The sequence below is a fragment of the Nomascus leucogenys genome, chromosome 25, assembly GCF_006542625.1.
Source record: "Nomascus leucogenys isolate Asia chromosome 25, Asia_NLE_v1, whole genome shotgun sequence".
Taxonomy (NCBI): Eukaryota; Metazoa; Chordata; class Mammalia; order Primates; family Hylobatidae; genus Nomascus; species Nomascus leucogenys.
This window is the reverse complement of record NC_044405.1, coordinates 2765098-2791156: the sequence shown is the minus strand read 5'-3', so window position 1 is coordinate 2791156 and position 26059 is coordinate 2765098. Positions and strand designations below refer to the sequence as shown.

At 35.4% G+C, this 26059-nt stretch overlaps 1 protein-coding gene across 6 annotated transcripts in view; it reads right to left on the bottom strand.

Annotated features, from left to right (window-relative positions):
* Positions 1 to 5489: 5489 nt before the first annotated feature.
* Positions 5490 to 26059, bottom strand: part of LOC101178714 — a 191952-nt gene continuing 171382 nt past the window's right edge. For 3 of the 6 annotated variants that reach the window (XR_004028594.1, XR_004028596.1, XM_030806262.1), the window contains one exon: positions 23627 to 25708. Coding sequence is in view for 1 of the 6 variants with exons in the window: in XM_030806262.1 (XP_030662122.1) it covers positions 25558 to 25708 (151 nt within the window). In the remaining 5 variants the exon portion in view is untranslated. Of the gene's footprint in view, positions 7781 to 19318; positions 20706 to 23626; positions 25709 to 26059 lie in introns of those variants that run through there. The other 3 variants (XR_180256.3, XR_004028595.1, XR_004028597.1) reach the window with 3 other exon arrangements.

The following is a 26059-nucleotide window of genomic DNA, read 5'->3' as shown; positions in this document are numbered from 1 at the left end:
CACAAATATAAGTAAGTTTACAAGATAGAAAATTGAAGTACTCTAAGACAAAACATTAGAAGTTGTGTAGTGCTGACTCACATCCTCCCATATAAGTTTTTGTCTTATCATTATCAGGATAAAGTGAGGAATGCTTACTTTCAAATGTTAATGGAAAGTATCCTTTTTATAAAAAGCAGCTCTATCACTAACACAGAATTTTAATAATGTACCATGAGAATTGGCATTTTGTTACAAATCAATCAATTTACACAAAACCCTTTCAAATGAATCGTAAATGAATATAAACAAAATTTAAAAATTGTCACACAAGAACATAAACTACACATTTGACAACAATTAAATTCAATGCAAATTTACATGAACATTCAAAACAGAAACTTTTTTTTACACTGTGATTATCAGTAAGTGCTGTCACATCGGTTTCTGAAATATACCTTCCAAGCCTCCCTAAGTAATTGCCATTTCTTTATATTCAACTGAATTTTAGGTTCTTGAGTAAAACTCCCAAAATATGGGTTTTATTGATTCAATAAAAACTAGCCCATTCGTTGGTATAAGCTGCATTTCACGTTTCTATTAACATTCTAATCAGAATTGTCATAAGAAACAACACAAAAGCAACTTACTTAAGATAGCTAATTTCATGGGCCTGATATATTACAAAATATGAAACAAAATATAAGAATCCCATTTGATATAGGGTTAAGCTTCAAAATAGATAAGGAACTCAAACAACTCAATAGCAAAAAGCAAATAATCCAATTTAAAAATGAGCTGGAAACTTGAATAGATGTTTCTCCAAAGAAGACATACAGGTGGCCAGCAGATATATAAAAAAAAGTTCAATGTCATTAGTTATCAGGGAAATGCAAATCAAAACTGTGATGAAATATCACCTCACATCTGCCAGGATGGCTACTAAAAAAAAAAAAAGACAAGTATTGGTAAGGATGTGGAGAAACTGGAACTCTTGAACACTGTAGGTGGAAATGCAAAACGGTGCAGCTATGGGAAACAGTATGAAGTTTCCTTAAAAACTTATAAATAGGCTGGGTATGGTGGCTTATGCTTGTAACCCAAACACTTTGAGAGGCCGAGGTAGGTGGATCACTGAGGTCAGAAGTCGAGACCAGCCAAGAGTGGAGACCAGCCAAAATGGTGAAACCTGATATCTACTAAAAATACCAAAAAAAATTGGCCAAGCCTGGTGGCAGGTGCCTGTAATCCCAGTTACTCGGGAGGCTGAGGCAGGAGAATCGCTTGAACCTGGGAGGCAGAGGTTGCAGTGAGCTGAGATTGCATCATTGCACTCCAGCCTGGGTGACAAGAGAAAAACTCCATTTCAAAAAAATTGTATTTATATATATAAATAAAATTAGAGGAGTGAGGGTTAAAAATTACATATTGGGTACGATGTACACTATTCAGGTGACAGATACACTAAAAGCCTAGACTGTACCCCCATATAATTCATCCATGTAGCCAAAAACCACTGTACTCCTAAAACTATTGGAAAAAAAAGTTACCATATGATCCAGCAATATCACTTTTGGCTGTATAACCAAAAGAATTGAAATCAAGATCCCAAAGAGATATTAGCACTCCCATGAATAGCACAGTGCAGGAGTATGCACAGCAGCCAAGATGTGGAAACACCCTTAATGCCCATCAATAGGTGAAATGGATAAAAAAAAGTGGTATACACAATGAAATACTATTTAGCCGTTAAAAAAGGCAATTCTGCAATGTGGGATGACATCGATGAGCTGGACGACATTATGCTGAGTGAAATAAGCTGGTCAAAGAAAGACAAACGCTTTCTGCTTCCACTTACATGATGTATCTAAAATAGTCAAATTTGTAGGACCAAACGGTAATCATGTTTTCAGAAGCGGGGGAAAAGGGAAATGGGGAGATACTATTCAATGGGCATAAAGTTTTAGTTAAGCAAGATGAATAAACTCTAGGAATCTGCTGTACAACGTTGTGCCTATCATCAATGATAATGAACAGTACACTTAGAAAACCTGTTGAGTGTAGATCTTATGCTAAGTATTCTTACTACAATAAAATAAAACTTTTTTAAAAAGAATCCCATCATATGAGATTTGCAATAATCCTTGACTTAACTTTGTACAGAGTATCTTACTGCTATTGCTCTGCAAAATTATAAGCTTGGAGTTGCCCACAGCTATGATTTTCTTTCTTTCTATTTATTTATTTATTTATTTGAGACAGAGTCTCACGTTGTCACCCAGGTTGGAGTGCAGTGGTGCAATCTCAGCTCACTGCAACCTCTGCCTCCGGGTTCAAGCGATTCTCCTGCCTCAGCCTCCAGAGTAGCTGGGACTACAGGTGTCCACCACCATTTCAGGCCAATTTTTGTAGTTTTAGTAGAGACGGGGTTTTGCTGTGTTGGCCAGGCTGGTCTTGACCTCCTGACCTCAAGTGATCCAACCACCTCAGCCTCCCAAAGTGCTAGGATTATAGGCGTGAGCCACCATGCCTGGTCTATGCTTTTCTATTTTCATAATAATGACATCATTTTGTCCAAAGGTTCAGTCTGCTCCAGGTTCCTAACTGTGGCATGTTAGATATTATATGAAATAATAACTTTAAAATTACATATTAGATGAAGGAGCTTAATTAAAACCTAGAAACATTCTTTTTTTAAAAAAATGGTAACAATAGTATATCATAATGAAGCAATGTGTTACAGCAAGCAAAATGTTTATATTCTTCCTTTGGGGGCAAAAGCAGCAGGAAAATAGAAGTACAAGAAGTGGGTCAAAATTCCGACATTGCATTTGGTGCATTTAAGTAACATTTTTCTGGAAAAACCTCTCCAATTCCTGATACAAAATTAAAATAGATTCAAGGAACTTCAGAATTTGAAGATAACTAGTTAAACTAATATAATACAGCTCTCAGAATTCAAAGAAGATATTTTCTAACAGCTTCAAAACAATATAGGTATAATTTTAGTGATGTTCTACTGAATAATTGGCATATTTATACATAATACCATAGATTTGAACAAAAAGCATCAATGTAAATGGAATACTAACTATATTTAATTAACTCCAATCAATATATAATGGGAAAATGTATTATTTCATTTCTATCTAGTGAGATATGAGATTAAAGTTCTGTCATAATGTGCTAACTAACTATAAATTAAAGACTACTAATTTTTCCAGGTCTGTTTTTTCATAAGAGGAATCAAAAAGGCACTATAGAGGTGGCTCTTCAAAAGCCATACATTTTTGAAAAGCCACAAATAATTACATACTTTCCCCCCATTCCCAAGAATACACATATACTTATGTTTTACAAAGACAACTGACATTTCACATTGTGTCTTCATAGTTTTCTCTGAACTCTGCTTCCCAGGATATTGACAGGGATGAACTATTTTCTTAGAGTAGGCTGGAATGCCTCATTGTGCTCCACCATAAGAATCCCCCCAAATTCTGATGCTTTGAATTGTTCCTGTTATCTGGTCCATATTGGTTTACTTAAGGGTCATCAAAGAAGTCCACTTCTAAAACAATACTCTTCATTCTTCATTCTGACAATAACCAAGTATTCCTCTAGATTGGAGAAGGTCTAAATACGTATCTTTTATTTGTTCAGGAAATTCTTCCTACTGTTATCCAATTTCAGGTACATGAGTAGAATAATCGATAGTCTGATATTCACTAGGGTAATGCTACTCAAACTTGCTCAGTTGATGGAATCACTGATGGTTAAGGTTGGTTTACTTTTATTTTTTTATTTTGGAAAAATGTAATGATGACTAACTTTAATATATGTGCTTGAATATTTGATTTTTACATAACCATAATATATAGTTTTAAAATCACAAACATCATCCCACTAACTTCAATAAAGTCAGGTTCTGTATGTTCTGTTGGGATTTATTACAATGTTATTTATTATCTGTTTTCATAAAAAAAATTTAAAAATTTCTGTCCCTTTTCTGTTATTTCTTTTTTATTTCAATTTTTATTTCTATTTTCATGAACACATACAATATTATTTATGAAGAAATCTTGCTAAAATTAAAAAAAAGGAATCTGATTAAAATATTTCTGCCTAGCTCAAAGCTTACAGAAAATACAGGAAAGAAGAACATGATTAATGACATTACAGCATATTTTAGAATGAGAGAAACAATAAAGGATAAACAACCCAGCTTCATCAATAAATAAGTTGCAAAAGATTAAATGAGAGGGGGAACCTATAGATTAAAAGGAACTTTAGAAACATGTCAATCAAATAATCCAGGGAGTTAGGAATGAGCGAATGATGTTATAAATGAAACCAGATTGGCCATAAATTGATATAATTTAATTAGCTGAACCTATATGTGTGATAAGCACATAGAGGTTCATTATGCTATTCTCTCTAATTTGCGTATATTTGGAATTTTCATAATAGAAGTTTTTAAAAACAAAAGCTATCATTTACTGTGAACAAAAAGCCAAAAGAAAATGTAGCAAAGAAACATATGGAATAATTCATTGCAAACAGAGAAAACTCAACTGATTCAGTAATATTTGGACAACGGGGAGGATTCTGCCCAGGACTTGGCTGGTGTTCCACAGATAATGTTGATCTAGAACATTGAACCCTCAAGAAGCAGAGCAGATTCAAAACTTCAAAACTAATGTATCTGAATTATGTGCTAATAGAAGCATGAAACAAATATCAACATTAGCTAGAACGTAAAAAGAAATGCTTCCTTTTTAACTTTATTTCACAGACCAAACACTAAGTCATACCTTTTACAGATGTGCAGAAAGCATTATAGATGGAGGGGAATGGGTGGAGGAGGTTTGAGAGTAAATGGTTCAGAAAGCACTTTTGTAGTGTTCAAAACAGCATACGTTAGTCTTTTCTAACAAAAACTGAGTGTTTAAACCTAAACTGTGTAGTAGTGTCTTTCAAGGTCCATAAACCTTTTTTTCATTAATTTCTCTTAGATGGATGCCCATTTTGGAATCCAGTTACCCAAACTGTTGTCAATATTGTTGCCTTTTATTTCACCAGTTTTGCACAACTGGGCTGGAACAGTATTGTATGTGACCAAATAATAAAAGGCATCCATATTACTACTTCTGTCTGAGTGTTTGCCTCGAGACTTGAGTGGAAAACTTTACCCTTCTGTTGGCCCATCTCTGGTCTTAGAGTGTATTAGTTGGGATTATAGTCAACTTGACCCTACTATTCAATCAATAATTGAACTATTCTCTTAAGACGCATTCTGTTTAACACTGAAGGAAACTAACACAACTTGACCCTTGTGAAGTGTTGTGAAGAGCTGCAGTCAAGTGGAGACTTCTTTTATTCTGGTTGGAGTATTGTGTTGCTATCTTTACCTTGAGCTGGGCAGAATCGTGAATAGCTACAAAAAAAAATTCCTTTATCTTTGTTGCTTCAATGTTAAGAGGCCTTATTAGCACAGTGACATTAAAATTGGATTGAGTCTGTAGCTGAACATTTAATTTTAGTGCTTGCAATAACTTAAACTAAGACGATAATAGCTACCATTTACTGAGTATGTATTTTAACCAAACACTGAACTTGAGAGCTTTCTATACAGCATTATATTTACATGCTTTTTCATTATTTATTGGCATTGCAAAAGATTATCCAGCCAATTGGTCCTATCAAGCCCACCACTCTTTCCTCCAGACTCTGCAATGGCAGTGAGCAGAGCTATTGTAGCTTTTAAATATGTGTTCAGCAGTGGGCGGGAACCAGCTCATACTGATTCAAGAGACTGTCTTTTCCCAACTCTACATTAAGTGACATCATATTGGTAGTTCCAGATGGCCAGGATGGGAGAATTTACGCTACAGAAATCAGTAAGAGAGCCAGTCGCTAAACACTTAGCAACACACCGCTGTATGCAACCCTCATCCATTCTCCAAGAAGAAATTTTGTCATTGGGAGTATTTGACATGGCCCAGTTATTGCTACTTTAGAGATAGTTTAAAGTTAAGACCTGACTCACTTTAAAGAGATAAAAGGAAAGAAATCAGGCTCAATAGTCATGTCACAGGTAGGCGTTCCCCCCTCCAACCATCCATGAATTTGTCTCATTTCTTGAAAGAACCAGGTGAGGGAGCCATGGTCCTGTGGGCATTCTTTCAATAACTTGGGAAGAGGATTTGGGGAAGACTCTAATTCAAGGGTCAGCAAACTACAGCCTGTGGGCTAAATCTGCTGATTTCCTAGTTTTATAAATAACATTTTATTGGAACACAGCCACACCCATTTGTTTATGTGTTGTCTAGGGCTGATTCCACACCTCAACAGAAGTGCTGAGTAGTGGCGACCCAGACTGTACGGTCCCCAAAGCCAAAAATATTTACTATCTGTCCCTTTACAGATAAAGTATTCCGTGAGTGGCTGAGGTAGGGATGTGCTTGGTATATAAATGATGCTTTATTCTGGATTTAGTTCATGTAAGAATGAGGTGAGAATAAGCTCAATTTCTTTGTTTTTCCTCAATCTGAGGGAGAGACTTGCAGAAATCTAAACTACATGCTTAATTTTATCCTCGTGTACTCATTCAAGTTCATCATTTAGAGGAATAATTGCATTCATTATGTCACAGAAACATTCTTGTACTGGCTTCACATAGGTTGGGCTGCCCAGACATTCTACCTGGATATCTTTATTCAATTATTCATTCATTTTTTCATTCAACAAATGAATCTAATATTTATTAAAGCCCTACTAGGTTCTGGGCACTAGGGGTATACTCAGGAATAATCAAGGCTCCTGTTCAGATGGAGCTTATATTTTAGTGGGAACAGCATATATGCATATACTTATTTGCTTGTTGTCTAACATAATATCAGGAAGTGATAAGTACTATGAAGAAAACTTAAAGCAGGAAAGGTGTTCCACAGTTAATGGGGTACTTTTAAAGATGTTTAGGAAAGGTATCTCTAAAAAGATGACATTTGAGCAGAGAGATCAGAATAAAGTAAAGAAGCCAGTCGTGCATCCCTGGCAGAGAGAAGACAAGGGCTGAGGCTCACTAGCAGGCATGGTTGGGAAAAGGCAAGATGGAGAGTGAAAAAGGGGGAGAGTCATGAGAGACGATGCCAGTAAGGTAGACAGGGGCAAGGTCATACCTGGCTTTGCAAGCAAGGAATTTTGCATGTTATTCTTATGACAGGAAAAACCACTGGGAAATTACAAGGAGGGTGCTGATTTAAAATAATTTACACTTTAGATTAGCACCCTCTCTTCTTTGTGTAGTGGAGACGACTGTGGTTTATAAAGGGGAAGACTAGTTATTATGAGGCTATTGCAACAGTACAGGCAAGAAATGACCTCAGTTTTTTGGGCTTAGGTGTTACCGGGAACCATGAGAAGACAGTTAAAAGGATTTTTGTTTTATCAAAAATGCCTGCAGTCTTTCTAAGTCCTCTTTATAATTGAATGCTAACTTAGTTTTTATTACATGGAACAGAGATTGGGAAAGAATTTATACATTCATTCAACAAACACTTACTGATCTTTAATATGAAAACAACAGCTGCTATGTGCTTGAGATTAGAAGTTAAAAGAAGGTCTGTTCAGTGGAAAATAATGCACAGCAATCAGTTCCTCACATATTAGCTCCCCTTTTTACTTTTTAAAAACTCTTCCCATTCTGACCTCAGCCTCCTCCATTAAGTTTTCTGCATCTGTGGGAAAACTCTGGGGCCATGGCTGCTCCTTGAGGCTGCTGCCTTTGAGGTGCTCCTGTCATCTAGAGTTTGAGAATGAAAGGCACGGATTAAAATAGAGTACAGTCTATGAGGGACATACGCCTGTGCACATGCGCGCGTGCACACACACACACATTGTATGTCCAATATGCAATTGTCAAATCTTCTAATCTTCCGTTTCACAAATTTTACCTATCACTATTAACATGGTTAGATGATCCTTCAGCCAATTAGGGTATGGAATTCCTTTAACTCATGTTTTAATTCTGGTAAACTCAACTCTCCCTATTCCTTTCTTACCTTTTCATGTTAAGCTTCTAGGTGATATACACTAAAAATTTTAAGCAGATTTCCTTGAAGGTCTTTCCCATTGTTTGACATACAAAGGTACATCTTCTGTTAGTAATTCCACAGCTCTCTGTGTTGCCATGGATATTGTGAATTCAATATCTGTTCCCAAAGTTATGTTTCTTTCTTTGTCTTAAACAAAGAGCAGCTATTTAACTGATTGAAACCTTCCAAATACAACATGCAAAAGTAGCTGGTTTTCCAAGCCAGCAAGATTTAAGCCCTGAGTGAACATTTTGGCACTTAGTAGAGTGGTAGTGGTGTTCCCTGTCATATGGGTCTGCCTGTGACTCCAATGGAACCTTTTAATGTCAGCTATAATTCAGGGTATATATGAGTAGAGAGAGGGGTGTCAATGAACTGGCAGAGAGTTCTCAAAGCTGAGAATAAAAGTACTCACCTAGTATTTCTGAGAATAGAGGTTTTGAAATTGAAATTCTGTGGATTCCTAATTATCACAAAAGAATTTCAGTGTGACTTAAAAATTATTAAAGACTCAAGGAAATAATATGACTACAAAAAGTTTCATGTAGTATATATAAAATACATAACTATATATCACATTGTTGTTATACTTTTTATTTTGAAAATGCTCTACGTGTACGACGTTAACTATATTTTCTTTAGTGTTACGCTAAAGATAAAAAATAAAATGAGGACTTGGCAATCCTCCTCAAGGTATGGGTGAGATACACTGGACTTCCTCTACCACACAAGCGGTGCTTAGGGGTGTGCCAGAGGAGCTTGGAAGGGTTAAAGTTTTGTCTGTGACACTGAAATTGAGGCCAGCTGTAGGTCATATTCACGTCCCAGTCACAGGAAAATGAACCTGTGAGACAGAACCTAATTATCTGCTAAACCAAAAGCCAGTCTCAGTTCAATAACTTACGACAGAGCTAGCAGCCAGATATAGTGTTACCATGGCAACTTTGGAACAAGCTCCACTGCAGTTGAGAATAAGGAGGAAGGGAAAGGGAGTGTAACCCTAAATGTGCTGTAGCTGTTTGATCTCCGACAAGTGGGTCCATCTAGGAAACCAGGTTATTCTGTATGTGACTGCCATTGTCTATTCACTTTCATATCTGCTACAATTATGGGAAAGGAAAATGCAATTACAATGTCTTCTGGGCTTAAAAACGATTCCACTCTTTAACGGCTAAATGGGAATTAATTTTAAAGAGAAAAGTATAAGCTTCCTCTTTCTCCTCCTTCATGCCATCCCTAAATACAGATAAAGCAGGACACAAAGGGTGAGAAATCTTGAATACCTCATCATTGTCATGAATGAGGTTTGTGTCCATGAAATTCACTGTCAACCCTATTTTCCTCTGCCTTGCAAATGCCACGATATTTTAAGGAAAAACTTTCAGGAATTGAAGCAATACCATTTGCTTTTCTAAGGGGTAAGAGTAGAACTGGAGGGTAGAAAAGAGAATTTTTTTTTTTTCTGTGGACTCTGCCTAAACTTTCAAGTGAAATAATTTCCTTGGGATATTGAAATAAGAAGAATCAAACATTAGAGAAAGGAAAAAGCCCTGTCAGGTTGGTCATCTTTCTTCTTGCCAGTTCACCTTCATAGTTGCTTCAGGAATATCACTGGAATTTCAGTTTAGGAGATGATATGGCTTTATGCACACAAAAACTTCAGAAACCAGTTACCATGAATACTGTGACGACAGCATCTCACTAAAAATATTAGCAGGTAAGAAACAAGAGCTTATCATACAGCCATATGCACTTTGAGGAAGAATTCAGAAATACATCCCTCTATTTCTTTTCCATTCCCAATGGAGGCAAATCATGCTAAAGCTTGTCAGTTACAATTATTGGATTTCAACATATTTGACAATTTTGGTATGTCATTAGTGATGTAATAAGACACATGTAGCACATAATGTTATCACTTGGGGTTGCTATCCAGCTGTAATACCAAATTTGAATCACATAGATATCTATGTATAAACATATAGATATAGTAGTGTGTTTCTTTATGTATAACTCATAAAACCATTGGGTTTGGAATAAGGAGAGAAAGGAATACAGAGATGAATAATATCCTTTTCATATGCATGAATAACTTTGCAGCAATGCAAATGAGAAAACGCAAAATGGAAAGTAGGTTTCTTCTAGCAGAAATATGACTAAGAACATAGCCTGAAATTTGCCAATAAATTAGACTCACTTATGATATCTGTGGATATTCTTTAAGATGTCACATCTTTTAAAAACACTTTACCCTACCCTATTATATTATATATTCAGTATATAATTATGTAAATATGGAAATCCACAACTTCAAATTCCTTTAAACTGCCATGATGCAAGAAAGGGAGCTTTAGGATTGTACGACAGAAGGTGTGTTGATGTGTGGGGTCAGAAAAGCAATACAAAGGGCAAAATCAAATTTCTGATTAATTTCCAGGTAGAAGTAACCTAACCTTTGCTTATGACCCTAACTTAATTTATTTTCAAGTAAATGAAGCCAGAAAGTATACCCCTTTCTAGGATAGATGTTTCTGAGATCAGATTATTAAAAGGTTTGCAAGGATGCCAGCTAAAACAATGAAGTTCAATACATTCTTTGGATCCTGTTACTCCTAATATAAGTTTTTCTCTTAATCTTTTCACTTATATAAATTAGTCAGTTAGGAAAGTAAATGAAGCAATTTTATCAGAAAAACATCTGAAAGAGCTATTGATTCAAATGCTTTTACATTTTAGCCTTATCACACATGATTAGCTTGCAGATATGAGTTTAGTAATGATGCAAAGCACCAAATTTCACTGGATTCTCTGTTCCACTGGAATTCTCAGGAAAGATATTAGAAGCACTCACAAAGAAATCATTCTCTCTTTTCTCTTGGTCTGTTTAGTCAATGATTTTGAAAAGATGTGCCACGACAGTCTTTCTGAACTGTTTCTTCACACATTTTCTTCAGCACCATCATCAATATTTCTTACAGGCTTGTGGGTAGGTGTGTCTCTGTGTGTATGTGCTTTGTGTTTTGTTGTTGTAGTTTGTTTGTTTTTAAGTCTCGCTGTCACCCAAGCTGGAGCGCAGTCGTGTCATCTTGGCTCACTGCAACCTCTGCCTCCCAGGTTCAAGCAATTCTCCTGCCTCAGCCTCCCAAGGAGCTGGGAGGCATGCGCCACCACGCCTGGCTAATTTTTGTATTTTTAGTAGAGATGGAGTTTCGCCATGTTGGCCAGGCTGGTCTCAAACTCCTGACCTCAGGTGATCCAACTGCCTCAGCCTTCCAAAGTAGGAGGATTACAGGCGTGAGCTACTGCGCCAGGCCTGCTTTGTTTATTTCTAATTATAATCCTAAAATACTAAGTGAGATCTGTGTGAAGCATATGCTCCAACCGGCATAAAGGCCTTGATATGTTCAATTAACATTAAAAAAATACAATACAATAAATTGTAGCTGAAACTAATTTTACAACTTAAAATAATTTGCTTTCCATATGGAAGGTATTTAATGTATTTGTTGACTGAGTAAGTGAATAAATGAGCCTATCTGCTAAGGATCAAGTACTTGATTATCTGCATAAAGACAAAAGAAGAAAAAGTAAAGTCTGAATGAACCTTAGGAAAAACAAAAAAGACTATGTCCTATGCTACCCCTGGATAAGCTCCATGAAAAAAAGATTCCAGTTTTCAAGGTTCTTAATTCACTCACTGAAAAGGAAAAGAAAATCTAGAACAATAGTTATTACTATTGTATCTACAATATTAAAATGGACTAGAATATTCTAGAATGTATGAGAATTTAGTGTATAATAAAGGTGGAATTACACATCTCTGATTTTCACTCCCTCCCCTAGAGGTTGTAAAACTAGCAGTGAAATAGGGAATATTTGCCTATATTCAATTTTCTCTTTTCTCTTTAGGACACTAGTGACCACTAGTTGTAAAACTAGGAGTAAAATAAGGAATATTTGCCTATATTTAATTTTTTCTTCTCTCTCTAGGACACTAGTCTCTTCACTGACCCCAGTCTAGAAAGTATCATGGTGTTCTATATGATGGATGACTACCTTCAGATCATATCCTAAAGTCTTCTCTATTTGATAGTTAACTATGATAAGTTCTATGATCCAGGTCTCTAGGATTAGGCTAATATTTCTGGCCATGAACTTTAGAAATTAAAAGTAAAAACCATTTTTTTTCTTGTGAGTCTATCTCTTCCAAACCAGTCCAATTTGTTTAGAGCTCACTACGCTTGCTATAAGTTTAAAAAATAATCTACCAACCAGTCACTTCAAATCTTCTGTTTATTCTATTCTTGATTGCATCTTCCTTCCCATGAAAGAAATAAATGTTATAGATCAAATGAGCGGAGAAAAACAGAGCAACAGCATAATGTTAGGAGGTAATTATTTTGGTTTAAGTTTTCCATATATCATCCAACTATACAGTCAATCACTTGACTCTGTTAATTCTACCTTCTAAATTTTCTCTGATCCCTCTTTGCCTTTCTAATCCCACTGCCATCACCTTCATTCAGGCCATTATCATCTGTTCCAATGAATATAACCAGGGAATCCCTACATATAATTATATGTATGTGTATTTATCAACATAGTAGTGCTTATATTAGTTAAAAATAAGGTGGAAGTGAATTCAATGTACACCTGTGAGCTGACTGGTTAAATAAATTATATTAGCGTATCATAAAACAATAACATAATAAGCATATGATAAAATAATATGTGGGAAAGTATTCGGTATATAACAATTGAAAAACAAATTACAAAAGATTATAAAAATATTGAGTGCATGTATGTGATGGTGGAGAGAGACAGAGCACATGAGTTTACATTGTATGATAATACGAGATATTCTCTGGCTGATGAGACTAATAGTTGTTTTTGTTTTTCTATTTAGTCTGGAATTTTTCATTTTATAATTTTATAAAATGAACATTTGCTATCATTGATCTGTAAGACTTTATTTTGTTACTTTTTCTTTTGTCCTTCCCCAGACTTTAATTTTTTTTGTAAAATACTAGTTATCTTTAGATAATGTGAAAATATCTTAAATTCTTTTAAAATGGTTCAAGACTGGTAGGCTTAGTAACATTGGAATAGGTTTAACTGCATTTGCAACCAGTAATATTATCTTTCCAGTTGAACATGGAAGGGTTCTAATCTTTTCAGGATATGAATCACTTGTATAAGACAGGTGTTAAAATGTGTCATAAGATATTATAAAGAAATCTGTACATCTTTCTAAGCAAAATATGTTATTTAAGGAGAAGGTCGAGATAAATGTCCTCATATTATGGTTGGGTTCATTTATTATCAGATGCTTCAAAATTGTTGATGTTCATTACGACAGGTTGATAGTTTTTCTTCAATATCTACTGCTTTTTTTCTTCTGATTTTTAGCTGGGTAAATAACTACCTAGAATTAAGTCTGCATTTTCATGCACCCCTCTGCTGCAAAACTTTGTGTAACTTGTGATTAAGTTCTAAGGACATAGTAGATTCTGTTTATAAAAATTCCAAATTGTTTCCTTAAAAGGGAGTGCAGTGCCTTTATTTTTGTCCTTGCATTTCTACTAGAGCAACAAGATGGAAACAACCTGATCCCTGACTTCAAAAGTGTTCAACTGTGTTTCTAGAAGAATGATTTCTGAAGCTATGTAGTCACCTCTAAATTTTTCACTACTGCTTCAACATCTTCCTGTGGTGCCACATTCATACCATGCCTAATATCAACGTTCTATTAACTGAAATACAAGTCTAAGGGGAAGTTAATGCTAATTCACAAAAGGAATATGATGATTCTAATTCTTTTACTATCAACAGGTAGAAAAACTTTATGAAATCTTCTCTACCTTTCTTTCTTGCCACAAATTTCATCCCTATGCAATCTACTCTGTCATTAAATAATTCCAATTGTAGATTCGTGAACTTTCTCCCATTTACTTCATACTAACTGGCCCTAGTAGTTCTTAACTTTGGGTGATTTTAGTCTTTGAAAATATTATATACATGATTAGATCACCTTTTCCAGAAAAAAAATAGACATACACTCAAAATATTACATGTACTCTCACAGGAACATAAAACCCCAAAAGTCTAGGGGCATGTGAAATTCACGTTAGGAAACCCTGGTTTATATCTCCATTTTTGTTCTTCCTACACATTGCAATAGTCTTTCTTTATTTCTATCTAATAATCCCTTATATTTTCTCATTTCAGCATTCTCTATCCAACTCTTTCTCAATTTGTGTGTTAGTCAGTCATCTAGGAGCTTTTACAAAACACACCTGCACATTCTCTATCCCAGACCTAGTCAGAATTTACAGGGTAGGAAAAATGGTGTGTCTACATAAAGCTTGCTCATGTCCTCTGGATTGGAGTATTAAGCCATATTGACTGGAAACAGATTAATCTTGCACTTTACATCCTTGCGTCTGTCCCCAAATATTTAAAAGGTCCTCAGTGCCTACTCCATTGCAAAATTGCACAATCCCCAGGAGAGCCTCCCTGAACTCTGTAGCTACTCCATCAACTGATTTCAGCTTACTTTTTATTAGGCACTCAATTACTAACTTTCCAACAATGCACCTAACTTTGCAACAACATTCATTGCCAAACATAGCCCAGCTTTCCTGTTCCTGCACATTTGTATATACTGTATATTCTCCCAGAAACCCAAGCCCTTCCATCACTGTCTCTAGAAATCCTTCCTATCTAGAGACCAGCTAAATGCAGCCTCCACCAAGGAATTGTTTTTGATTTTCAGTGACTAAAATAAATGCCTTTCAGGCCAAGCACGGTGGCTCAGGCCTGTAAACCCAGCACTTTGGGAGGCCGAGGGGGGCGGATCATGAGGTCAGGAGATTGAGACCATCCTGGCTAACACGGTGAAACCCCATCTCTACTAAAAATACAAAAAATTAGCCAGGCGTGGTGGCAGGAGCCTGTAGTCCCAGCTACTCTGGAGGCTGAAGCAGGAGAATCGCTTGAACTCGGGAGGCAGAGGTTGAAGGGAGCCAAGATCGTGCCACTGCACTCTAGCCTGGGTGACAGAGTGACTCCATCAAACAAACAAAAAAACAACCAACCAAAAAAAAAACAAGAACAAAAAAATGCCTTTTCTAGAATCCCAAAACGTCAGAACGTTGTGTTTACATGTCTTTTGTGGATAGATCACTTTCTGACTTGATAACTTTTTGGTTTTTTAAACAAATTCTCATAAGAACATATTTTGTAAAGAAGGAATTCTAATTTTATTTTGTATTTCCCACCTACATAGCATAGGATCATGTTCTTTTTTCTTTTTTTCTTTTTCTTTTTTTTTTTTTGAGACGGAGTTTTGCTCTTGTTGCCCAGGCTGGAGTGCAATGGCGCAATCTTGGCTCACCACAACCTCTGCCTCCCGGGTTCAAGCGATTCTCCTGCCTCAGCCTCCCGAGTAGCTGGGATTACAGGCATGTGCCACCATGCCTGGCTAATTTTGTATTTTTAGTAGAGACGGGGTTTTTCCATGTTGGTTGGGCTGGTCTCGAACTCATGACCTCAGTAGGATCATGTTCTGTATAGATGATTATGAATGAATGAGTAGATGATGGATAGAAGGATGAATAAAAAGATTTAAGGGTCGGGAACCCTGTTTGTAACTGTGTGTAATTTCACTGGTTCATAGGGCTTTACAAAATAATTTAACAATCAAAGTTTATCTGTTTAAAATTATGATTTGAGACAAAGTTGAGGACTAATAATGAAGATGAAGGGAAATCATCACAAGGCATTGTGGTAATCCCTCCATACTTAAAAAAGAGAGATAGGTAAGGTTAACATTTTCCATTAATATTGTGTCTAGAAGACCAAGGCTTTACTGAGCTTAGAACACTCTTGGAGAGGGATCAAGACAAAACACCGGGAAAGAAGAAATGTCTTCCCCTCCATGCTTTTAAAGAAATTGTAGTATTCTTCTTTACTAAAGGAGAAAGGTGTAACAGAGTAAGTATATTAAAAATTTTAAACATTCAATGCCAAGCTCCTAAAAGCCCTAAAAAGAATTTCTTTTCATACTAGTAAAGTATGAAATTATTTCTATGTCACTTGGGTCGAATGGTCAAAAGATCTGATGCAATTTAATGCAAGGTCCCATCTAACATAATTAAGTACTTACTAGTCATCATTGGCTCTAGAATACTTAAAATTTAAAGCTTAAAACTTTATTGTTATGTCTAAGAACATAAAAGTGAAAATACTTTTCAAAAAATTTTAAGTTTCGTTGAGACCTGCTTGATTGAAGTGCAAAGTCACTTGATAATTGCTAATATGTGTTATTAGGTAATCGAAGGTTAATCTGGATATGTGTGTACACAGCTTGTACTTTTAAATCAGAGAACATTTTACAAAAGTTTTGCAAAACTAAATAGCATTGGCTGCTGTTGCCATTTTAAAAAACTATCTGCTTATTAGTGATTTTTCTTACATAAAACTTTAAAAATCAATTTTCTCATGTTAGGAATGAAGAAGGAAGAATATGGTTTTACAGCTTTAAAAAGTCGTAATATAACACTCAAATAATCCTCTGATGATCATGAAAATCCCAAATAAGTCTCAAGAAGACACAAGAAAAGGCTTGGAGTAGTCACCCAAGATTTGTGAAATGAAATTGATTTCCATTCAAATCAGGTCTTTTACTCTTCTTGAAAATGTCAAGGTGTCAGCCTTGGCCATTACGAGACTGTGATTTATAGTTGAGACAAAGCGATAGTACCAGCTGACTGTCTGGAGCCACGGTACAGTGTCTGGCAAGGCTGCCGATGATAGCCATCTCTTTTCTTAACCAATCAGCAAAGCTTAAGTAAGACCCGAGTCTTTTTTCCTCCGTCTTGATAAGGGAATGATAAAATACAATCTGGAAGATTTACTTCGTGGGAAATAAACAAGCATTGTGAAGGCAAGTAGGTATCATTTTTCCACAGACTAAATTGCAAACATTATTTATGGCAATCTATATTTCAGCCCTTTAGAATTACATATTCATAATAGGACCATAAACAGATGTTCCAAATATGACAACTTATTTTAATATACTGGAAGCCACAGCATAATTTTGTAATTTGATTAATTAGTAAGAAGAATTGTGAACGTTAAAATACATTTTCAAACTCTCTAAATTATATTTATGGCTTTTCTCATCTGCATCACAACAAAAGCCCAAAATGTTTTGCATTAGAACCATTATTCATAGTAAATTAATGTCTTTCTCATTGAGAAAGATTCCTAAATAGTAGTTCTTGATAGTAAAATGTTAAAAACCACCCAGGTCATACTATGATAAACAAAAGAGCAACGAGGTAAAGGATAAGGAATAAGAATCTAACATCCTTATTTTATAACTGTAGCCATCATATATACATCAGACACACAACAACACACACGTATATATAATGCATATATATATGTATAATAGTAGTAGAGGAAGAAATTAATTCGTAAACAAAAAGAAAAATTCCCAAGAATCAGCACTAATTAACATTGGAGGTAAAAGTGGGGAGGATATAAAATTTGCTGTAAGGAAATGGCCTGATCATATGGTGGTTAAGAATAGACACAATAGGCTACAGAAAAAAATAATCATCTCTTCTTTACCAAACAAACAATTTCTAGTAATATTAAATAATTTTTAAAATTTCAAATTCCTAAATGAGACCAAATGCTGACTTTCCTGGTATATGTCATATATTAAATGCTTATGGAAAGTGTTAATAGAAGTAATTAATATCATGACACTCAAGGTTGAGATTTGCTGCAGCAGATGTTTTATAGTTTCCATGCTGTAAGAGGACATTTGGCAAAATAAACTAATGTTGCCTGCACATTGATAGGTACCAGTGAGTTTAGCAAGACAAACATTTTCAAAAGCCTATCAGTCATCATTATACTCAGTAATTAAAAAATGTGTAGCGGCCGGGCGCAGTAGCTCACCCCTGTAATCCCAGCACTTTGGGAGGCCGAGACGGGCAGATCACGAGGTCAGGAGATCGAGACCATCTTGGCTAACACGGTGAAACCCCGTTTCTACTAAAAATACAAAAGATTAGCTGGGCGTGTTGGCGGGCGCCTGTAGTCCCAGCTACTCGGGAGGCTGAGGCAGGAGAATGGCGTGAACCCGGGAGGCGGAGCTTGCAGTGAGCCGAGATACTCCAACCTGGAGGACACAGCGAGACTCCGTCTCAAAAAAAAAAAAAAAAAAAAAAAAAAAAAAAATGTGTAGTGGTGGTTGTGTGTTCCATCACATTCCTGCCTGCTTTAAATTCCTTTCACTTTCTGCCATTGACAGACCCTCACTCATTCCTCATGACCTTGATAGGCTAGTCTTCTTTTGCCTCCCTACATTGGCCATCCAATCAGAGTAGTCCTTGTTTATCTGTCACCAAAACAGAGCCAATCCAAGATTTTCTGACAACTGAAATCAATGTTGGCATAAAGAGAATCTTTTTGTTTGTTTACTTTTCCTGGATTCACAGGCTGTAGGATGATGCATGATGCAAGTCTGAAGTTGTATGTGGCCATCTTTGCCACCACATTCAGAAAGCTTACCTGAGAATGAAGTCAACACAGGCAGAAAATATCAGGCGAGAGGGAGAGGCAGAGCCAGCAGAGAGAACTTGGGGGAGGGTGGGAAGAATAGATGCATTAATAAATAAATATCTTATTTTAAGCTGACAAATTATACTGTGGAACTGATGAATTCCATGTGGGTTTCATTCTCAGAATCTCTCCACAATGGCAACAAAGATGGTCACTAGCAAGTCCAAGCCTCTATTCTCTTTAAAACTTGCAATCCTTGAGGACAAAGTAAAACGATCTTTTTCTTTTCCCAATATCTATGTTACTTCTAAAAGAAGATATTAAGGAAAGCCTGCATGAAATTTCATTAGTCAGTCAAGACCATACTGGCCTTGAATAAAATTTACAAGCTTTTTTTTTTTTTTTTTTGAGATGGAGTCTCGCTCTGTCGCCCAGGCTGGAGTGCAGTGGCACGATCTCGGCTCACTGCAAGCCTCGCCTCCCGGGTTCACGCCATTCTCCTGCCTCAGCCTCCCGAGTAGCTGGGACTACAGGTGCCTGCCACCACGCCCAGCTAATTTTTTTGTATTTTTAGTAGAGATGGGGTTTTACCGTGTTAGCCAGGATGGTCTCGATCTCCTGACCTCGTGATCCGCCCGCCTCGGCCTCCCAAAGTGCTGGGATCTTTATAAGCAGTTTTTATAAAGAAAGTCAACATTGTGATTGATAAAATATATATTCTTATAGATGTGGGTATTCCTTATAGAAGCACATGTCTTATAGATAGGTAAATAATGGACAACGATAATTTCTTGACTCAATCACTACGAGATAAAGTAGGGATCACCTTTTTATCTCTTAAATTTAGAAACACATAGTCCTATTATTTATCAGCACATTGCTCTTTCAGAGTTACAGTTAAAATATTTTAAATCGTAGAGCTGAATGCGAGAGAATGAACTAGAAAGAATATAAAGTTGAATATTTATATTTCAAAGTAAGATGAGCATTTGTTATATGTCTAATTGCTAAAAAAAAAAAAAAAAAAAATACATTATCTCTTTGTCCCATAAATATATTTGGTTGTTTTTAGTCAATGCACTAGGTGGCCCTCACTGGAGAACATCCTATGGAAAGAAAACACGTTTTCTTTAAACATAAGATACAATTCCTTTGAGATTCTGTTAATCACTTTTCCTCTCTAATTGAAAAAGTCACCACATAAATTAGAGTACAAATTTCATTCTTCTAGAAAGAACCTTAAAAGTTGACATTTCTTTGAACAATTGTTTCAGAAATCCTTTTTTAAGTACATTTTCATTTTCTGGCATGGCTTGAATGGAATTCTAAACTTTCTGCTGCTTGTCCTCTAAGCCCCTCTGGTGAATTTAAATAGGCTTCCCTATATATTTAGTACATTCAAGAATTCTTTGTTGCAGTGCCTACTCTGCTTTATTATTAGAGAGCTGCCTCGGAAGTACAGCAGCCAGTTTGTTTTCTGCCATTAATAAAGAGTCTACTTTTTTTTTTCCCACTTCTTTGAAGAAGTTGAAAAGGCTCCATGTTGGGTGGGAGGGGGGCCAGGAGGAGAGGGAGAAATGGAGGGAACTGACTGTGGTGTAATCCCTCAACAAAAAGTGTTGTCTAAAGTAGAAACCTCCCCGAGGTTTACAAATGCCCAGGCTAGGCTTTAGTGTGATGTATGAGACAGTAATAAGTTAGCTACAGATAGGTCTTCCCACCCCCAAGACTAGGAAGTGTACTACGAGTAAGGCACTGCGTTTCAAAATTCTACAAAATCAAATGCTTCCATTGGCTAGTGTTTCAATGCCACCCAGGTATTTTCTTAAAGATGTCCAGAAGCTGTAAAAACAAACACAATGTAAATCTATAATTTCTTGTACTTCACTTATATGTCTAGAACAAATACGTAGAAGAATTTCATAAAGACCTACCAATTTGGATGTGTAAACTACTAATGTTGACTCATGGCCTAGGGAAAGCTAATTCAAAGGCAAGGACAGATGATTCCAGAGAGTAGTCACTTGAGGCTCACAAATCATCAGACACCTATTGACAAAGAGGGAGAAACTCCTCAGAAGAGAGGCAAAGTTAAATCTATCAACACAAAAGAACCCGAAACACCTCAAAAACCTTATATGGCCAAGACAAAACCTAGGAAGTTTTTATTCTTACTTACTTGCCCTAACGGATACAGTCCATGATTATTTTTACATCTGTTTTGTTTGTTTAGAAATTATTAAGGTAACAGACATAAAGTCACATTACTTATATCAGTAATGAAAAATTTAGTTCACCTTATCAGAATTTTTCACTTTTAAGTTGTCCATAAAATATGCATGAAATTAACTGTTTATATAAAATGAAGCTATTTAATCTTTCACTTAATATCAATTACCTTCAAGTTCCACCTGCTTTCAAATTCCTACAAGTAAACTATTACATACAAGTTAATATTATTGGCTGATAATGTACTTCATAAAGTTACATTTAACATGTAGAGACGTGGAGAAAAGCAACATTTAATGAAAATTGAAGCTGGTTCATTGAAGAAATGGTGTGAATCATTTTATGAAGATATCTCAAGTTTTATACTGTTTTTACTAAACCTTTCAAGAAATAAAGACATGTAGGAAATACATACGTGACCCACTGTATAGTTGGTCACTGAAAAGATAAGAAAACTAGGATGATGATAGATAATAATGGTACCTAAGTTTCTGCACGTTAAATATGTATTTGCAGAGCTACACTAAAAGTACATTTCTCAAATGTTTACAAGGGCCCAGGATTTTTGTTTTAAACTTCTCTATATTAGGAACTTTGTTTTCCTTATCCAAATGCAGTCTCTAAGGGATCAGTGGGATTTGAGTGCTAAGTTAAATGTCTAGTAAAAAATTAAACAAAAGAATTCAAGCAATCAAAATGATGCCTGCGTTTGCTGCCTACAGAAATGTAGGCTGCATTGCATGTGTAAATGGCAAGAAAATTTGGGCGTTAGCTAACCCTTTATATACTGCTTTTCTCAAACTCATCCAAACATGACAGCTTGTAAAACCGTTTACATATTTAAGGTGTATTAGACCAAGCCCAGGCACATGTACCAGCCTGCCCGTTTGAAGAGCAGTTTAAGGCAGAACCTACCCTTTCTAATTTCATTAGTAATTAAATTGTACTATAATTGTCCTGAGATACTTATTTCTCTTCAAGACACTATTAATGTAGCCTAATGCTTAAATGATTTAAGAATATCTCTACACCTCTTCTGTAGCTCCACTGGAATACTAAAGTGTTTGGGACTTTTATACTGAAAAAGATATTGATCCCATGAACCCTGAAATGAAATATAATCATATTTAGATTTGGCAAAATTCCAGAGTGGCTTCCTTGATGGATCCTAAAAGGCTTTAAAAAATGCTATTTTGGAAAATTGATGTTTTCCTTACAGAGATTAAAAGTTAAAAGCATGAGTATCGCAATATTATCAGAGCAATACAAAAGAGACAAAAGAAAAACTAATACTTCATTGGTCTTTGGTAGATGTTGAAGTTGAATGATGATTTTTTTTTTTTTTTTGCCAAAAAAAGGAATTTGAAGTTCACAGTACATTAACAAACAATATGGGAAAGAAAATGAATCAGGCAGGGGTTAGTATATTTATGTAAAACCGTGATTGGCTATTTCAAAATTAAAATGTACAAATAAGCTGGTGTCAGAAAGGAGATGATTCCTCATTTCCACCGCATTGAGCAAGCTCACATCGGCAGCAGACAGCCCTTAATATATGCGTCTGGCTCAGGCTGGTCTCCCAACCAGGAAGCCATCGAATTGTTAATATCACTGCTTTTTCTGTATGCAACACACATCATTTTCTCGCTCTTTGTTGTAGATCTTTCCTTTTTATTTTAAGCTTAGTATGATCTGATTTTCCAAATCATATCATAAAGCCCTAAAACAATATTATCCTGTGACAGCTGAGATAGAAATGCAGAAAAAGTGGCATCTGTCTATGCACATACAGCATAAAGTAGCTTATATAAACAAAGTCACCCACTTAAATCTATATACACCTTTATGAAGTAAGAGAAAAGCTTTATCAATGACGCTCTCTAAAGACTGTTCACATAGGAGGGTTACATAGAGAAGTTCCAATCGTGCAGGATTATCAGTAAAAAACATTTTATATGTTTATGGTGAAAATGAACAAACATCACTGCATTCTCAATTCAGTTTTGGTATATTTCTTTTATGAGACAGAAGTTAGTTAATAAATAGTGTGGTTCATGAATATGATAACATTAAAAAATTTTCACGTTTGAATAACCTATATCTATCTGATATCACCATAGCCAATAAACATCTACCCCTTACATGGTTTTGGAACTAACTTGATGGAACCTCTCATAGATATTATTTATGATCATGTTAAAACAGGTGTCAGTAAACACATACTTGTATGTGATATTCTTTTTTACAAGCAGTACTTTCAGATCCATTGTGTGAACATTGCTATTAAATGTAATCAAGCTTCTGTGTACATGTAGACAAACATACATAGATTTCTTTGTATTAAGAAACTTATGGTTTTAAAAAATACTCAATTCCAACGAGAAGGAGGTCAAAAGAAATGAAAGATAAATACTACCAAAACTCTTTACTGTTTCTATTACCTCCTTTCATTTGGAGCTTTAAAACTTATATTTATACATATACATACACACCTAAAATTTCAGAACTTCTAGGTAGATAAATGAAGTAGATGATAGAAAGAAAGAATCTGAATAGGTACAGTGTGCATACATGCTTAAACATATTCTGCATGCTTTGTATATATGCGTATGTTTATGGTATTGTTATATTAATAATTTTTAATAACTGAATAATAGATGATTTGGATTTGTATTCTGTAATATTTCAAGTAGGTATTATAAGAAATTTTTAAAAAGATGAACAAAGACTCCATACAGTACTCTAAAATACATTCATAAATTTATTTTAACAATGCAGAAGACACAGTTTATGGCACCCATCTAAGGCAATAGTTAAAAGAATGAAGCCACTTTGTTGCTTCTATTATGGCAAGTCTGTCATCTCCATTTTGAATCTTGATATTTGTAACATTATTGTAAAATTTTAAAATAGATTTAGTATACTGATTCTATCTCCAAGAAAGACATATCACCTGATGTGGCAATGGCTACTAAACTTTCAAATATGACATATTACTTATGGTTGGAATAGTTACCTCTGATAAAACTAAAATTCTTATAAAACTAAAACTATGCAGTTCATATGCAGTTGCTAGTCACAGCAGTTTGACTTCATAGGTGGCGTTTACTGTTTTATCTCACGTAGGCCCATGGTATGTACACAGTAAACTGTAAAAATTTTTTAAAAGACATATTTTCCCAAATTATTGGTGAAGCTTTCACTCTTGGACTCTCATAACAAAATAATTGTTAGAATTGTTAAGACGTATAAAGTATGTTGTTTGGATAGAAGACTCAGAAAAGCCCTGGCAATAAATACAAAGTATAAAACAGCATTCTTCTTAAATCGGTAGTAAAATCTAATAGGGTCAATAAAGAAGATTGTAAATCACGTTATTTCTAGGCCTCAAGCATGATTATAGCTGTATATGACACAGTCTGAGCCATAGTTATATGGAGACATACAGGATTTATTTAAGTAGCTAATGTATATATTTCAATGCCTATGAAAAGAGTTATAAATATAATCCCCTCTCATTAACTGAAGAGATATCCTCTTATACTAGCCACCTTAAAATGCACCAAAAGAAGCATTTTAAAACACTTATATTTTAATTTTGCTCCTTACACAGGTTTCTTATATTGCTTTTGTATGATCATTGTAATACAAATGCTATTTCAGTGCAACTGTGTAATCACTTTAGAGTACAGTTTCTCACAATAGTATTTTTGGGGGTGGGTCATGGTGAAAACATTGCTGATGAGAAAGAAAAGCATTGTTCTTTTCTCCTAGGCAGAATCTATGTATGTTCTTTTGTCCTGGTGGTAACTGCAGACAATCAATAAGGTCCAAAGCTGCTGGTTCCCCTCCGCCTAGGTCCCAAGAGCCTGACTTGTGATGTTACTAAAATACCTCACAAGTTAGGGTCTCAGGGACTAGGAAAAGTCTGGTTTGATGCGGTAGAATTCTTCTTCCAGAAATAAGGATAGCTTAGAAATTACAGTTGGGTTCACTTAGGCTTTTACCTCTAAATACTATTTAAAATACATAAGTAGAAATAGATATATGATATATAAAAGTTAGGATGAGCTGAGTAACCACGACGACTACTGATAGACTGATTCCAGACCTTAAAATAATGAAGAATATGAGAAACAATGCAGACAATGAACAGTTAAGAGTCATTCCCTTAGATCCAAAGAAAGAGACTAAACATGGGTTAAAATCTGCTTCTAGCAGATTTGTACAGCAACACCATAGCCTCTGTTACATTAAAGAAGGATTATATGCCAGTTAATGGGACCCTAATTGAAATTTTGCTTCTCATTACACTGCTATACAGCACAACTGGTAAGGTGGGCCCAGGACATATAATACTTTAAATCGGATTGAAATATATACCGTCGCAGTTAAGAACAAAACAAAAACTTTTCTGCATGTCATAATTTAATACCTCTGAAGCTTGATTTTTCTCTTTGAATCTCCAAACTATTCAGACAGCAAATATTTCCACGCATACTCTGTAGTTATTTGAGCAATGCCACTTAATAAACATGTAATTTAAAATGCTGGCAACATCATAAAAAAAAAAACCATGATTCTATTTCTTGAATAATTACATTATAAAGCTCAATACTTTTAAAAATACACAACCCCAATCCTGTATATTCACTGAATTTCCTCCGATCTTTTAGCCTTGTTTGTGGTTCGAGAACAGAATTTGTACTTTAGGAATGATCCAAGGTTTAGTAGCATAGAACGCAGGGTAAAACAATCGGACCAGCCATAATATAAAAGTCCTGGCCACAGAAGTGGAATCTGGCTCTTCTGAGGTGGTTGATCTTAAAAGGGAAAAGAGGAGGAAAAAAAAAATGGAAAGAATTAGAATGTTTCCTGTAGAACAGGTGAATCATCCATTTCCAAGTAAGCTGCAAGGAAAGCTATACTGCACAAAATATTTGCTAACTGGCCCCCCTCCTCCACCCTAGTACCACACCCCTTTCCAACCACCACCCCCCACCCCCTGTCCAGATCTTTACTCTGCCTTGTAAGACTTTAAATATTCTGCTCCATGATGTAATGCATCATTATATAAGATCTCTTTCTGTTTATCATTTGATTTCCCATACTGAATCACTTATGGCTTAAAATAAATAGTTAAAAAACAAAAACCAAAAAAACAAAAAAGCAGC